This window comes from Physeter macrocephalus, chromosome 2, assembly GCF_002837175.3.
Source record: "Physeter macrocephalus isolate SW-GA chromosome 2, ASM283717v5, whole genome shotgun sequence".
In the NCBI taxonomy this organism is placed as follows: Eukaryota; Metazoa; Chordata; class Mammalia; order Artiodactyla; family Physeteridae; genus Physeter; species Physeter macrocephalus.
Genome location: NC_041215.1, coordinates 114,346,683 through 114,362,550, shown reverse-complemented (window position 1 = coordinate 114,362,550; position 15,868 = coordinate 114,346,683). Strand labels below are relative to the sequence as shown.

General features: G+C 34.3%; 1 protein-coding gene across 5 annotated transcripts in view; it reads left to right on the top strand.

Annotated features, from left to right (window-relative positions):
* ERBB4 (erb-b2 receptor tyrosine kinase 4) overlaps positions 1 to 15,868 on the top strand; it is a 1,129,074-nt gene that overhangs the window by 810,867 nt on the left and 302,339 nt on the right. For 4 of the 5 annotated variants that reach the window (XM_024124587.3, XM_028481564.2, XM_028481562.2 and 1 more), the window contains 6 exons: positions 1,943 to 2,084; positions 5,863 to 5,976; positions 6,095 to 6,221; positions 11,024 to 11,097; positions 12,175 to 12,265; positions 14,145 to 14,344. In XM_024124587.3, coding sequence (XP_023980355.2) covers positions 1,943 to 2,084; positions 5,863 to 5,976; positions 6,095 to 6,221; positions 11,024 to 11,097; positions 12,175 to 12,265; positions 14,145 to 14,344 — 748 coding nt within the window. The remainder of the gene's footprint in view (positions 1 to 1,942; positions 2,085 to 5,862; positions 5,977 to 6,094; positions 6,222 to 11,023; positions 11,098 to 12,174; positions 12,266 to 14,144; positions 14,345 to 15,868) is intronic. The other variant, XM_055089875.1, reaches the window with a different exon arrangement.

Genomic DNA, 15,868 nt, shown 5'->3' with positions numbered 1-15,868 from the left:
AGAAAGAAGGAAAAAGAAGAAAAATGTTAAAAGTATACAGAAGATGCTCAGCAGATCTTGAACTGAGACCCTTTCCCTTGCCTATCACCAGACATGGGATTGAAGCTTGATCTGGAAGATGCTGAACAAGTGTTTCAAAACAGTAATTTCAAAACAGTAGCAACAATAAACACAAACAATTGATGTTAACTTTCACTTAGAAGCTTCACTGCATTTTTTTCATGGTTCCATTATCACAATAAGCAGAGTGCTGAGTGAGCTTCAGAATTCTCATTTCATTACTTTTATGGAATGGTCCAGTGATTCCACTTTGGCATTTAGTACAGAATGTTCAAGAATGCCAGACCAAGACTTTGGTGTAAGTTATGTTGTATTGTATGCTGTCTGGAAGTTAAACTTGTTTGATTTCTCTGGCTTATGTCCCTTTGTTGCCAAGCAATCTGTGCACAACACTGTATAAAATATATTAGTAAAGCAATTATGAGGACACATGAAGTTTTTTTTTTTTTTTTTTTTTTTTTTTTTGGTGGTATAGCGGGCCTCTCACTGCTGCGGCCTATCCCGTCGCGGAGCACAGGCTCCGGACGCGCAGGCCCAGCGGCCATGGCTCACGGGCCCAGCCGCTCCGCGGCACGTGGGATCCTCCCAGAGCGGGGCGCGAACCCGGTTCCCCTGCATCGGCAGGCGGACGCGCAACCACTGCACCACCAGGGAAGCCCAACACATGAAGTTTTATACCCATAAATTAAAACTTACTGAGTTTCCTAGATTGGTTTTTAATAGATTCTTCCTGGAGAGTGTCATCTTAGTGAATAATGTATTATCAGTGAGTCTCGTTCTGATTATGCATCTCGTAGACCGTCATCAGGGAATTGTCATGTTTGTGATAAAGTGCTTGCTAAAACAACAATTGATTAAGAAAATGTTTTGAGGAAACAGAATAACTTACTGCTTATTAATAACCATACATACAATCTATGATGATATGTAAAATATAGCTTGAGTTCACATTAGCTTGCCTTCCAAGGCCTAAATTATTCCTATGAATGTTTAAATTGTTAAATTAAGATAATTAGTTCATCCCTTATTTTGCTAATCACATGTTTTTATGTACTTATACATATGTTCTCTTTTCATATCAAGTACCTAACTCTTAGGTGGTACAATTGTTTTTAATCATTCTCAAATGCATTTGAACATATTAACAAATTGAGGTCTCAATACAAATATATGTCAGCAGAAACAAATTTACTTGAACTGGTGACTTTTAGTAAATGGTATGACATTATGAAAAAGACCATATAGGAAATGGTATCATATTATTTAGTTATGGGCTAAGTATAGCTACTTCTTTACATTTTGGCATCGTACCCCCTACGTTTACACTTGACTAGTCACCTGCCAGAGACTTTTCTTTAAGTCCAGTTTGAATGACCATCACATTTTCTCACTATACAATGGTGATGAATGGACTTACCATATCACTTAAGGCACTGAACTCTCCAAACCAGCTTTAAGGAAAGTCTAGCCTGTACAAATGGAGATTTAGTTGTCACTGCCAGACTCTAAGACTCAACATAAACCGTTTGGTTAAGGGTAAGCTTAAATAAGTTTTCACTATTATCTAACTTTAATAATTTAAACCAATTCTCAGTTTAGAAATCAATGTATAGATACCAAGCAATTAGAACATCCATAACTGTAGATGGTGTATTTACTAACATTAGAAAAACAGTTTTGTAAAATTGAGAAGTACAAAACAAATACTAACTTAAAAAATAAGCCCTTACAACTAGAAAGTTATCAGATTTTCCAGTTTTTATGAAATTGATGTACGCTGGGTAAACAATACAACCTATCACAGAACTGTTGTAGCAGTGTCCCTTTAACAAGTATTATGAAGGTTATTTTTAAAACAAAATTAATCTTTGCTGTGTTGCAGGCCTGCATGAACTTCAATGATAGTGGAGCATGTGTTACTCAGTGTCCACAAACTTTTGTCTACAATCCAACAACCTTTCAACTGGAGCATAACTTCAATGCAAAATACACCTATGGAGCATTTTGTGTCAAGAAGTGCCCACGTAAGTAACAGGATAAGAAGAGCCAAATCAATTAGCTCATCATTTAAAAACAGAGGAATTTCATGTAAGTTTATTGAATTTTAAAATTGTGACAATATTGTGAATTACTTGAGAATGGGTACTATTATTATCATTTCACAAATAAGAAAATTAAAATTCAAAAAATTGAAGTGATTGGTTCATAGTCTCAGTAAAGTAGTGGCATGTTTGAAGTTATAGTACAGTGTCATTCATTGACTTCTAAACTCAATATTTTCACTACATGTCAATGGTTTTGCACACGATTTTGTTCCTCAGAAAAGTGATTAGTTAAGTAGCAGCAAGCTATGTAATGAAAGAGATCTGCTCTAATAGCAATGCATTTTCACCTAAAATTATTTTTTATTATTTATTTGTAATAGAATATATAGCATTATAGTTTTAACATCAAGTCCATGTTAAACAATAACAGTGGATATAAAGGGCATGTTAAGGGGCCTTTACCAAATTGATAACTCATCCTGGGGATTCAAAATGACGAATTTAGCTTTCATGAAGAATAGTATATGTCTCAATACCTGTTCAAGTCAGTTTCTTTGCTTGAAAAGACCAATGAAACTGTTCTTCAATGTTTTACTTACTGGAAGGCTAAAAAAAAAATCACTACTTTTGTCCACATACTCAATTAAAAGAAGACTACATTCTACAGCACACAGATACTGTGTTTTTGTTTTTGTTTTGCTTTGTCCACGTGATGAAATATGAAGGGTAAGGGACATGTTATTAGAGTGGCTTTGGTTATAGCTTTGCCCACTTATTAGTCGTGTGATTTTAGATGAACTATTTAGTTTTCTATTTCCTCCTCTTTAAAACGTGGTTATAAAGATCAAAGGGATAGGGGATAGGGTTCAGAGGAATAGTATGTAAAAACAAGTCTTTGAAAGCAATGATGATTCCAGCCATTATTATTAAGTATTTTATATTGGTTAAAAGAATAATTATGAGTATATGTATATATATATATATATATATATATATATATATTTATTTATTTATTTATTTAACATGGCTCTAAATTACCATTTTAAAATCACAGACACACTAACTCTAGGATAGTAGAGATTTTTCCATCTTAAACAATTTTATATCCAAAGTTATGTTTTTGATCTAACAACTTCTCATCTAAAGTTACCCTGTTTTTCCCCATCTACTATCTTGCAAAATACGGGGCTTGAGAGTATTGTAGAATGTGGCTAGTTGATGAATTTTTTCGTTTTCTTAGACAAATGTCCTCCTGCTCTACTACCTTCATATTATGGTGGCTTGCCCCAAAGATAGTCAAAACCATGCTTTTTTGAGATTTTTGGTGCTTTCCTTTTTATTCAAGCCCTGAGGTTGAGGCCCAAGGCTTGGGCTGGAGTGGAAGACCAGAAAAACCTGAGCTAGGGAATTTTCCTTTTCTTTATTACATCCTTTGTAGTGTCTCATCTGAAGTCTCTCAACTCCTAAGTTATGACAAGGGGCTAAATACTTAGGACTGTTTTTTGAAATTAAATGCCCAGTTACCATAGATATGGTAACTCATAAGCTTCCTTTCATGGATTAGTTTAGGTCTATCCAATTACAGATTAATTTAAAGAACTTCATTATTTATCTATGTAAAATTCAAATCTTTGAGGGACCTTGATCATAAGGCATGGTTTGCTAAGCTGTAGCTGTCTTAGAAAAACAAAGATGTTCAGTTTCTAAATACTGGTCTACAATTCCTAATTCAGAATTCTGAAATTCAAAAACCCTAAACAACAAATATTTTTTGAAACTAATGTGACTGCAAAATCTGAACCTAACTGATAATGAAGATATTTATAACCTTTTTCAAAAATTTCACTTGGCATAAATTACTGCAAAAATGTGGAAGTTTTTAAATATGAGGTATCCCTAAAGACCTTGCAGAAAGGATGGTTACACCTGTTGCAGGTTGGGTTCCCCTGAGACAGAGACTAAGGTTGTTAAGAAGTGTTCTCAGAATCAAGACCCATGAAGAAAGGAAATGAAGCGAGATCAGGCTGTGACGCAGTCTCAACAGTGTCTCTTTTGTGGTGGATGCCCTCTAGTGGATGTTAACTTGGAATACAAGGATCTTCACACTTTATACCCACTCCCATGGATTCATATATATGCCTCTACCCCAGACTCCCTTCAATCCCAATTCCAGATTTTCCAGTACTTCTTCTCCCAGGGCAAGCCACTGCTCATGAGTTCATATTTATTCTAAACTCCTATTTATTCCCTACAAAGTAAAGGATCATTTGCACTACCCAGAACTATGCCCATTGGTGGGATTTTTCCTTGCCACTATATTTCAAGTCCACTCCTGACTGAGGCTGCAGGGCAGCTGCCATCCATTTTCAGCTGCTTGCACCCACACCCCAAGCTTAGTTTTTGTCTTCCTCTGTCAGCTTGTCATACGTGCCCTCTCTTGGTCCCCATGCAGCCATGGGTATGAGCTTAGTGAAAGGTGCCAGCACAGTGGTGGATGACGTGGGATTTGGACCACCTGCTTATGCAGTTTACTTGTGTGTCTACCCACTTATGCAGTTTACTTGTGTGACTACCCCTGCTCACATCAATCCCAAATGTACTGCTTCCATCTTACAATGGATTGCTGTTGGACCTGCTCCACGTTATGATAGTTTTTAACAAAACCTTGTGTATGATGGGCAGTTCTGGCTACAAGATCAATCTGTGACCCATGGTTAGGTAGTCTCTCTCTGCCAGGACCCAGAAGTATGTCAGGAGTTGTTTATTAAATGGTGTGTAATTCCTAGAGGTCTCGGCTGGGGTTTTCCGATCGGGACTTGCCATAACTCCACGTGGCATATTTTCCCGCCAGAGAAACTTCTAATGTCATAGAGCCTCTTGGGTTTTGTGATCCAAGTAGCAGAATTGCTTGTACCCCAACCTGTACCTGCATCATGTGCCTTTCCTGCTCTGGGCCCCCTTCAAGGTTGGAAGCCTTCTAGACTACTGAATGTTAGGCCAGAAGCAGTTTTTCCAAACATGGAAGGATGCTGCTTTCAAAACCCAAAGCAGCCTAGCAGGTATTATGTTTTCCCTTTATCGTGGGAGGCTCTAGATGCAAAAATTTGTCCTTATTTTTGGGAGGGAATGTTCTGGCATATTCCAGACCACTGGATTCCTAAACATTTCACCATGTCAGGTAATTAGATGTTCCTGGTTTAGTTAGTATACCTTTCCTAAAGTATTGCCCTTTCAAATTTCATTTTGTTTCTTCTTGTAAAACTATGGGGCAGTTTCTATGGCACTCCATTGAAAGATGAACACATTTTAAACATTTCTTCTTGGGTATGAAGTGCACTCCCTTCGTCCAAGGCAGTTTAACTTCAGCTTCATTTGTGCTTCATGTAACTTGAAGTATTTTTAGACTTCAAACTTGCATCATGACATGACATGAAGTGGAACACCTGAAAAATACAAACTAAATGTCATGCAGTTTCCTAAGTCTATAAAAGAAATTCACTATCTTGGGGGCAATTCAGAATGTGGAGCAGTAGTCAAGCAAGTACCAGTCATTGTTAACACACGCTGCCCTTGGATTTGAATGTAGGTGTTCGTAGATGCAATTTCAGGTGGAGATATTTAGACAGAGTTGTTTTAGGGAAAGAAACATACATACTATCATTTTCAAATGGAAATAATTTTCAAACCCTCAAATATCTTGTTTTAAAATCTTTTGCCGAACCTCAACATTATTGCTAACTTTACCTTTTTTTATCAGATAACTTCGTGGTTGATTCCAGTTCCTGTGTGCGTGCCTGCCCTAGTTCCAAGATGGAAGTAGAAGAAAATGGGATTAAAATGTGTAAACCTTGCACTGACATTTGCCCAAAAGGTGATGATATTTTTTTCATTTTATAATGAAAAACTACTGTTATTTTATAATAAAAATGCAATAATTTATTGACTAAAAAATTTTCTCCGCTCCCTAATTGTGCATCTTGTTTCTACAGCTTGTGATGGCATTGGCACAGGATCATTGATGTCCGCTCAGACCGTGGATTCTAGTAACATTGACAAATTCATAAACTGCACCAAAATCAATGGGAATTTGATCTTCCTTGTCACTGGTATTCATGGGTCAGTATTATATTTTTATGGAAAATTGTTTTACAAAGTACAGACAAAGCTTAAGAGATTCTTTAGTTTTGTCTGTTTGATTCCTTTTGACACAGAGTTCCACTATACATTAATGCTTTCCTCCAACAAAATCAAATGCCAGATTTCACCAGCAGTGATTGTAAACCAAATTTTGGGGGTACATCCAGATTATGAATTTGGTGACAACTTAGATTTAAAAATATAGATTTATATATAAGCTAAGATGTATTAACAGGACATTTTCCTTAAATCCATAGATTTCAGTAAGCTTGGCACATTTGTGGATATGTTTAGGGAAACAGTATCAGTGGACAAAGTGGGGAATTTCATTCAAATTCCTAACCAATTAGTTCAAAACAACATAAATTAATGCATCTCACAGAAAACAAATCAGTAAGTTGAAATTCTGAGCTTTCAGGTATTTTCTTTGCCCTGCTGCATCTTTTTCTGTTTTAGACTTGGGAAGTTAGTAAGAAATCTATTAAATGAATTTCATTTTAGCAATAAAAATTGTAACATTTTCTGGACCCCTTCATTACAGAACCACCTGCTGTTTTAAACTGGGAAAATGATCAAGTTTGCATCCTTCAACTGCAATGAAAATATCAATATTTTTACTTTATATTTTATCTATTTGTGTATATCACTGCTTAATCCCTAAATATTAGTGCTACGGGCTACAGATAAAAAATATCACTCACATATTTCAATTCAAAAGATTACTCTAAACATATATCATTTCTAGAAGCAAAACAATTTAACACATTATGAATAAATACGTCAAATAGGAACAACAAGAGAAATAGAACAAAGTGTTTTTCCATTCAAATAAATTACCGTAGGTCTTAGTACATAAAGCATTTCTTTACTTTAAAATATAGCTTTTAATATGGATCTGTGCCAGAAACTGTAATAGTATGTATTCACTTTCTGTTATATTTGGTCTAAGAGGTGTTTCTTGTGTTTTGTTTTGTTTTTTAAATAAGATCCAGATTTTTAACGTCTCTTTAAAAAAAATGTGCATGTGATTACTCTTAGTTTACATGGCAACAATCTATTGGAGATGGGTGGTACTACCATTTTGAGATGGGACACATTCAGTCAGCTCCACCATGGACAATCTGTATTGAGCTGTGTGGCTTCCATGTCAAACAACTCCAATGTAAAGTTGAGAACTGGGTTAATAATAAACACCTACATCCTCTGGTTGTTGTGGAGATTCAAAATAAAACAAAATATACATTTTTTAAGTGTTCAGCCCAGTGCCTGGCATACAGTAAACTTTAATAAATGGTATAAAAAAGAAAGAAAAAGGTGGGGGAAGGGAAGGAGTAAAGGAGGAAAAGGGGAGAGAGAGAGAGATAAAGAGAGAGATTGAAAAGTAACAAAAATAGAAGTTAAAAATCGCTAACCCCCCTGAAACAAAAGAAGGTTAAAAAAAAGGAGAAAAAGGCACTTCAAGAGGAAAATCTCAGTGACTATATCTAGTATATAGCACAGCATATAGTGCAACAGATAATATTTCATAGACTACTGGAAACCAAATAAAGACAAAGTTATTTTCATGGCAATCCTTACTTTATGATGTCATACTTCCTAGTTCAGACAATTATTATTTGTCCTTAATTATCACACTTAAATTTAACATTATAATTAATATTATTGTGTCTTAAGCATAATATATAAGACATTTTCCAGGACAAATATATATGTGAAATATGATATGTTCCTCATTCCTAGTCTCATGCCAACATGAAACATATTCTGAAGCCTTTCCCTTTCATTTTAGGAAAGTATTAATATAAAGTTAATTGAGTAGGTCTCCGACACTTATGTATAGGCATATGTGTATTCATGTATGTAATATGTGTGTGCATATGGACAAAGAGAGAGATTTTAAAGATGAATAACATGAGGTATTATAAACAGAAAGCTTTCAGTAAATTAACAAAATTTTTTACTTCACTTAATTTCCATTACCCTAAACCTTCTACTAACTAGTTTTTAATAGGATTTATGGTTTGATTAAAATAGCTAGGCTATTTCTTTAAACTAATAGAAATGAAAAATCCGTAATTAAGTAAGAGTGTACTTTTCAAAAACAAATTTCTGCAAAAAATAAATTTACTGTGAAGTTGTCAACTAAAATGTTAACATATAAAAGAGATCAGTTCAGTTTATAGCACGATACCGCCATTGCTAGAAATAAACTAGGCACTCTTATTTGCTTATTTAGAATGGGAACTGCAGGCAAAATTCAGTGTTCAGGATTATCATAGGATCCCCTTTCATGTCTTGTCATGTCTAATAATGTTCCTGTGAATATGCTGAGAGCAACAAAATGCTCACCAAATAAGCATGTTCATGCTGTGTCACAGTGTGACACAAACAAGAAAGTACTTAGATGATAGACTGTAATGATGATAGACAATGGAAAACAGATAATGAGCTTGGTGAAAAAAATAACGTGATTTCTATGGAATTGTGAAAATATGTTTCTCTCTCTTTATCCTGAGCTTTATTTTGGATCACCCAACACAATGACAGGGTGGACATAATGGTTTTTTTCATGGTCCTGAATTTAGCTAGGAAAGTTCTCAATTTTAAAATCTATGGATTTCAAGTGGCTGTAGGGTGGAACTCCCTAGGGGTACTTTTATGTTGGTAAGTGGGATTCTGTCAATTTATTTTATGAGAGTCCTGAATCTCTAAAATTAAGTATATAAAATTTCTGTGGTCCACTGGGCTTCATGTGAACAGTCCAGAATTCATTTCTTTCCTGGCAACCTGGAAGTGTTCTTGGTAAAGGTTTGGACTGACCCCATTATTGTGTGCTTGCCCTGAACTTTGAGTGTTTCTCAGTAAAGCAGGAATATTTGATTATATGGCTAGAGCTATTCTAGACACTGCTTTTCATCAAAGAACAAATATTGAAAGTTCATTCTACTACTGCAGAGCTGATATTTCATGTGCATGCAGACATCTTTGCACATTAGAAAATGATAGCAACCAGAATTTTCCCGCCTGATGAACCAATTTTGTGGCTCCATTTTCACTGAAAGCATAGATATTCATTCTATACATCTTCAGTTACAAATAGAGCAAGTTTGCTAGAATATTAATTTAGACTTTAAGCTTTTGAAAGATATTCATGTCACATTAAGGAAAGTCTTAATTGTTTATGTGTGAATTATGGGGACATTCATTTATAGTGTTTCCAAGCCTTCTATAACACGCCATGTTAAACTAGTAGCCCAATGTATTGATTATACTTCTTAGTTTTTCTCAGTTTGAAGCAGTAATTTCATCAAGCAAGATTTTTTTTTCTTTTAAAAGATATAGGATGGTTCACAGTATAGAAAATATGCTGATGAATCAAGCAGAGAGAGCCAGTAAAAGGTGGTTCCAGAGATCAAGGTTGCTGAACTAATAGAGAATGTTTACAAGGCTCTAATGCCAGGATGAATAAATGCCAGTGGATTCAGACTCAAATTCTTAGAAGAAAGGCCACATGCCTATCTGTTTGTCAGGGGATTGTGGAGCACATTGACTGATAGCCTCCAATGGATCATGTATCCTAGTGTTTATTCCCCATGTGAAAAGGAAGGTTCTCAGAGACTGGTAAAACAACAGATATCCAGTGCAAGGATAAAATTCAGTTGATTGCTAAAGGTGGATACAAACTTCTAAAAGAGCCTAATTCCTTGTTTTTAGAAAGTTTGATCTCTCTTGGAGAAATGACCAATGAATGGAATTTAATTTTCCTCTGAAGAGTATATATTAATATAAGGTTTCTACTTGCCCAGAATAGCACAGAGCACCTTTTAAAGTAATAAAACCTAGAAAAACTACTATATATTACTTAAGAAAATCTGAAAGTAGTGCTTGAATTACTGAGAAATGTTTAATATTATATTTACATTTGGCTTAATATTCAAGAATGTAATTATTTTGTATGGGCAGGATGTTATAAATGAAAAATATTTTCCTAAGATGAAAACTTCTGAAAAATTCCATTAAATATTTAATTTTAAAGGTATTTTATATTAATTTTGGTGAAGACAGGGCATTTATGTATCAATAACATTAATTACAAAAAATATATTTATGCATTAAGAGATTGTATTTTTAAAAAGCCCCAAAATTTACAACACATTTTGAGTATTGTTAAATTTGTGGTAAATTTTATTTTCAAATGTTAGTATGATTCATATAGAGGGAAGCAAATAGTTCCTGTCATATGAAAGTGAACATAAATAAACAGATAGGAACAAGATTGCCCTGATAGATAAATGTGAAGATACAGAAAAAAAAAAAAGTTTACTTCCTGTATTTGTTTTCACCCTTCTTATGAAATTACAGGTTCTGTTAGCAATTTAGTATGCTTTGAGGAACCCAAAAGGCAATTATTCTCACCATAACATAATTTATTTACAGTGTATATTTTTCCAATTGAGAATAAACTTTTAAAGGCAAAATAAAATGGTTAATAAATGGAATTGCTATATTTGGAGGTTTATTCAGGATAGTCAATTGAACCGTTCCTCTGGATCTAGAATAGCCTTCAATGAAGAACTCATATTCTGTGTCATCAAAATTTCCGGAAAGTACCTTTTAATCCCCTTCCACATCTAGCATAGAAAATCTGGATAAAACATTTCTAACCTTCCTATTGCTAATTAAAATTCAATTGGAATGAAATAATTTTTGTCACATTTCTCATATTTTCACCCCTTTATCTAATTTTAAGTTCGGCTTCTTTTTTTTTTTTTTTTCCCTAGGGACCCTTACAATGCAATTGAAGCCATAGACCCAGAGAAACTGAACGTGTTTCGGACAGTCCGAGAGATAACAGGTAATTTTTAAAGTGAGTTTGTTGTGCTATGAACTATGTGAATTTTAGTCTTTTGTTAAAAATATTATATAGTATTGGAATTTTCAAAGCAAATTTTAGTTTTGAAAACACGTATTATTTTATTTTATTCTTTTGCGGTACGCGGGCCTCTCACTGTTGTGGCCTCTCCAATTGCGGAGCACAGGCTCGGGACGCGCAGGCTCAGCGGCCACGGCTCACGGGCCCAGCCGCTCCGCGGCATGTGGGATCTTCCCGGACCGGGGCACGAACTCGTGTTCCCTGCATCGGCAGGCGGACTCTCAACCACTGCGCCACCAGGGAAGCCCACACGTATTATTTTAAATGATGGATGTCTTAGTTCCTTAACATCTGTGCACATTTTGAAATCTGTGGAATTAAAAAAAAAATCCTTGAAATTTTGATGTTACTCTTTTTGCAAATGTCAGTGGATCTTTGAACCCATGTGTTTCTATTTAAATTTCACAAGTACTACTGAGGATGGGTAGCAGGTAGGATTTATTTAGCACATGTTTACTGAGGACCTAATATGTTCAGAGCTGTCATAGTAGATGATATGGGGCCCACAGACATGAATCAGACATGGGTTTGCTTTCAAAGAATGTAAAACCAAATAAGGAGGCTTAGTTATATACATAAATGTCTTAGAATGCAAGACAGACAGCTGATGTGGTAAGTGTACGGATAAGGTGGCAAAAGATTTCAGAGAAATTAAACTCTTTGTCTAGTTAGACTAAATAATTTTTCCATTTAGAAGAATAAATCAAATTAAGAATCATTTAAATCTTTAAACCATACACTTATATGATTCTGTATGTATATATTCTTGGTGTTCATTATTTTGACATTCATCATCTATTGAGTATTGTAGCCCAGAAACTTTGGGTAAGACACTGAATCTTGGAAGAAGAAATATGAGATAGAATGGTTCAAAAATAGGAATATTTGCTGCCTTTTTCTTACCTCCCATTTTCATCATATTTTAAGAATATTTGGTATTAAACACTGTTACTGAGACAATGATATTCTGAATTATTTTACTGTCCTTATCTTTTGTAGGTTTCTTGAACATACAATCATGGCCCCCAAACATGACTGACTTCAGTGTTTTTTCTAACCTGGTGACCATTGGTGGAAGAGTACTCTATAGGTAGGTGTATATATTCAAAGTTACAGGTCTCTGCATCATGTGTACATTATATCATAGCCATCAGACTCATTGATTTACTGATTCTAGAAATATTGTTTTTCCACTTTAAATTCTAAAGGAAAGCTCAATGAAAAATACCCTTGATTGTGCTTTAAAGTATACAACTTGATTTTTCAACTGCCTGTCACTTAAAGTAATTTTAGTGTTTGGCAGTTGTGGAGTACATGATGTGAACCACAAAACTGAACTTCTTTTTGATCATATGTTATCATAATTAAAAGACAGACTTGAATGACTTTGTAATGACTTCGGTGTATGGGATACAAATGCTGTTTTACCAGGAGGTTCTCATTTTGTCTCTGGAGCTATCATTTGAACAAAGCATCACAGCGCTGATATTTTAGAATTTGGTCCACTATGCTACATGCAGTACTAGTTAATAATGGACAGATAATCAGGGCTCAGAAGGATACTGTTCTAAAGTTCTAATGTCAATATTTTTATTCACATAATAAAAATATATGTTTTAATATTTATTAAGCCACTGTTTTTATTTTAGTTCAGATTTCATCTGCACAAAATTATTGTTTATGAACAGTTAAGTTTATTTATATAAGGAGATCTTGATAATTTTTCTACTTAAATCCAAAAGATGCCTAAAGTCAATACTGTCATTAAGTATTCTTTAATAATGGTTCACAGGAAGTCCACTGAATTTTGCTATTAAAACAGGTATATCTGTAAGAGGTTCTAAAATGTAAAGGGGAAAAGTGCTTAATAAGAAAGGATAGTTGAGAGATATAATCTATTCAAGTGCTATGTGGAGCCAATTTTTACTATCCATTGAATAAAGTGTTATAAATCTAAGTCAAGGCATTATTATGCTCACATTGTATAATCAACAACTAAGGGTGGTTATGATGGGAACAAAGATTTGAGAGAGTGAATTACATCCCATTTGGGTACACACACATTATATATCTGTATATTATTGTTCTCCATGCATGTGTATATATAAAACACATGAAAAAAAATCTGAGTACTAAAAGCAAAGCAAATTTAGAGGACAGCTTTGATTTCCAAAATATAAAATAATGTTCATAAGTTGATTGAAATGTGGGAAACACATTTAGTCTTTAGAAAATGGAAAAAAAATTTAATTACAAAGTGGACTATGTTGAGAAAACAACATCCTTGAAATGATAATTTGTTTCTACAGTGTAGTTGTTATTTAACTTTTAGAGATGCTTTCTCACTTGTCCAAGCCTTCTGAGTATTTTTTTTTTAATTTTAGTTTAATTTTATTCTTCTCTTTAATTTTTAACATCTCCTATCCTTATACATTTTTCAAGAATTACAATTAACGCTTTGGTTTCTGAGGTATAAATTAAAGCTAAATATCTATGGTAATTCTCTGAGATATTTACCTTCTGAAAGTGTGTCTAAATCTATTAAATAGTTAGAGTAGAATTAATGTCTTACTTTGGGTAGATGAACAGTCACCCCATAAACATTTATTTAATTATTTAGTCTTAATACAGGGTTTCATTCTTGAGGAACTTAAGATTCAGGGGTTAGGAGGGAAGGCAGTGAGCAGATACGTCAGTGGTACATATATAGACAGAGACAGAGATATCATTGATATTTATAATTATAAAAGATGGGATTTTTGGGGGGGTCAAGTGATTACTTTTAAAACAGCATATAGCATGTAAAGAAATAGTATTTGTATCTCAGGTTTATTAATTCAATCTTTTTTACACTCTATTAACATTCTTTTTGGAGTAAGATATGACATCCTTATTTTACTTCAAGAATGCATGTCATGGCCAGAAAACAATTATTACTGTTCCATTTTTTTCCTCTCCCCTCTCTTTAGTGGCCTTTCCTTGCTTATCCTCAAGCAACAGGGCATCACTTCTCTACAGTTCCAATCCCTGAAAGAAATCAGTGCAGGAAACATCTATATCACTGACAACAGCAACCTGTGTTATTATCATACCATTAACTGGACAACACTCTTCAGCACAATCAACCAAAGAATAGTGATCCGAGACAACAGGAAAGCTGAAAACTGTAGTAAGTACATTACCCAAACATTAAAAATCTAGAAACTTTAAACATTTTTTTTCTCATTCTACATTGGACCAAACAGTTAAACGTAGTGGTGGGTCAGAATTGTTGTGTTCTTTTTCTCAACCCTTAAAAAAGTTTGGTATAAAATAATCAAATGGGTAACATTTTATAATACATTGCATGTTTGTTTTTTGGTTTTTTTTTTGCGGTACGCGGGCCTCTCACTGTTGTGGCCTCTCCCATTGTGGAGAACAGGCTCCAGATGCGCAGGTTCGGTGGCCATGGCTCACGGGCCCAGCCATTCCGTGGCATGTGGGATCTTCCCAGACCGGGGCACGAACCCACGTCCCCTGCATCGGCAGGCGGACTCTCAACCACTGCGCCACCAGGGAAGCCCTCATTGCATGTTTTTATAATGTATTTCATATTCTCAAATCTTGCCTAATCATAAGAACCCTCCTGTGGAGATTTAGATTCAATAATTGTAAGTGGAACCTGGGAATCTAAATGTTTAATAAGCATCCTGGGTAATTCCTGGGATCCAATCAATTTATGGAAATCCACTCTATTAAATTTTCTGTTTATTTTTTGTTTCAGAGAATTTGATAACATAGAATAACAAAGTATTTGCCATTTAGGAGTGGTGAAAAAAAAAAAAAAGATGTGTTCTTCTGAAATGTGTAAAAATGCTGTTCCAGAAGTTTGCTAAAGTCCATTTCATAAATGTGTTTTTGTAGGCATGGAGCGATCTCTTTTTTCATGTATTTTACTACTTTTCGATCCATTCCATCACTTCTTTGTTACACAGAAGCAAATAATTTTTTCATGAGTATATAACTAAGTTATTCCCATCTTATACTTAGATACTCCAACGATTAATACTTACTTCTTCCCTGTTTTTCTCCTGGGCATTACTTTATTCTGCATCCTATAAGTGCTACTACTATGCATATAGTAGTGACTTACTTACAATAAATACAAAATAAAATGACTTAGAATTCAAAGGATCTGTTTACAAATGCATATTCTTGTGGTCATGATAAGTCAGTCCTTTCAAAAGTCACATTTCTTAAGAAACATTTTGCTCTGAGGAAGTCTTCTTGCTTCTTTAATCTCATCATTGGAACAATCACAAGGGTATACATACATAATGATTAAGTTCATTAAGTATGTGAACAAATAGTATAGTACTTTTTAAAAAATGTAAACTCTTAAGAGGCCAACATGATTTAAATTTACCAAGTAGTCCGTGTACTAATTAATTAATTTATACCCCACCTTGTACCAGAAAGGGTTTAAGGCAGCTCAGGCTAGCATATTTTATAAAATATAATTTATAATTTGTGAGGAATTCACATTTGAGCTCTTTTGGATCCTTAAAAGTATTTTCCAGAGAAGAGAGACCTATTGCAACATGAGATTCCTGTTTTGAGTGAACTTAAGTTCTTATATATTCTTCTGTTCCTTATAGAATCAAGAAATATAAAATATTATTATATATCAAAATATGCATGTCCACATTGAATG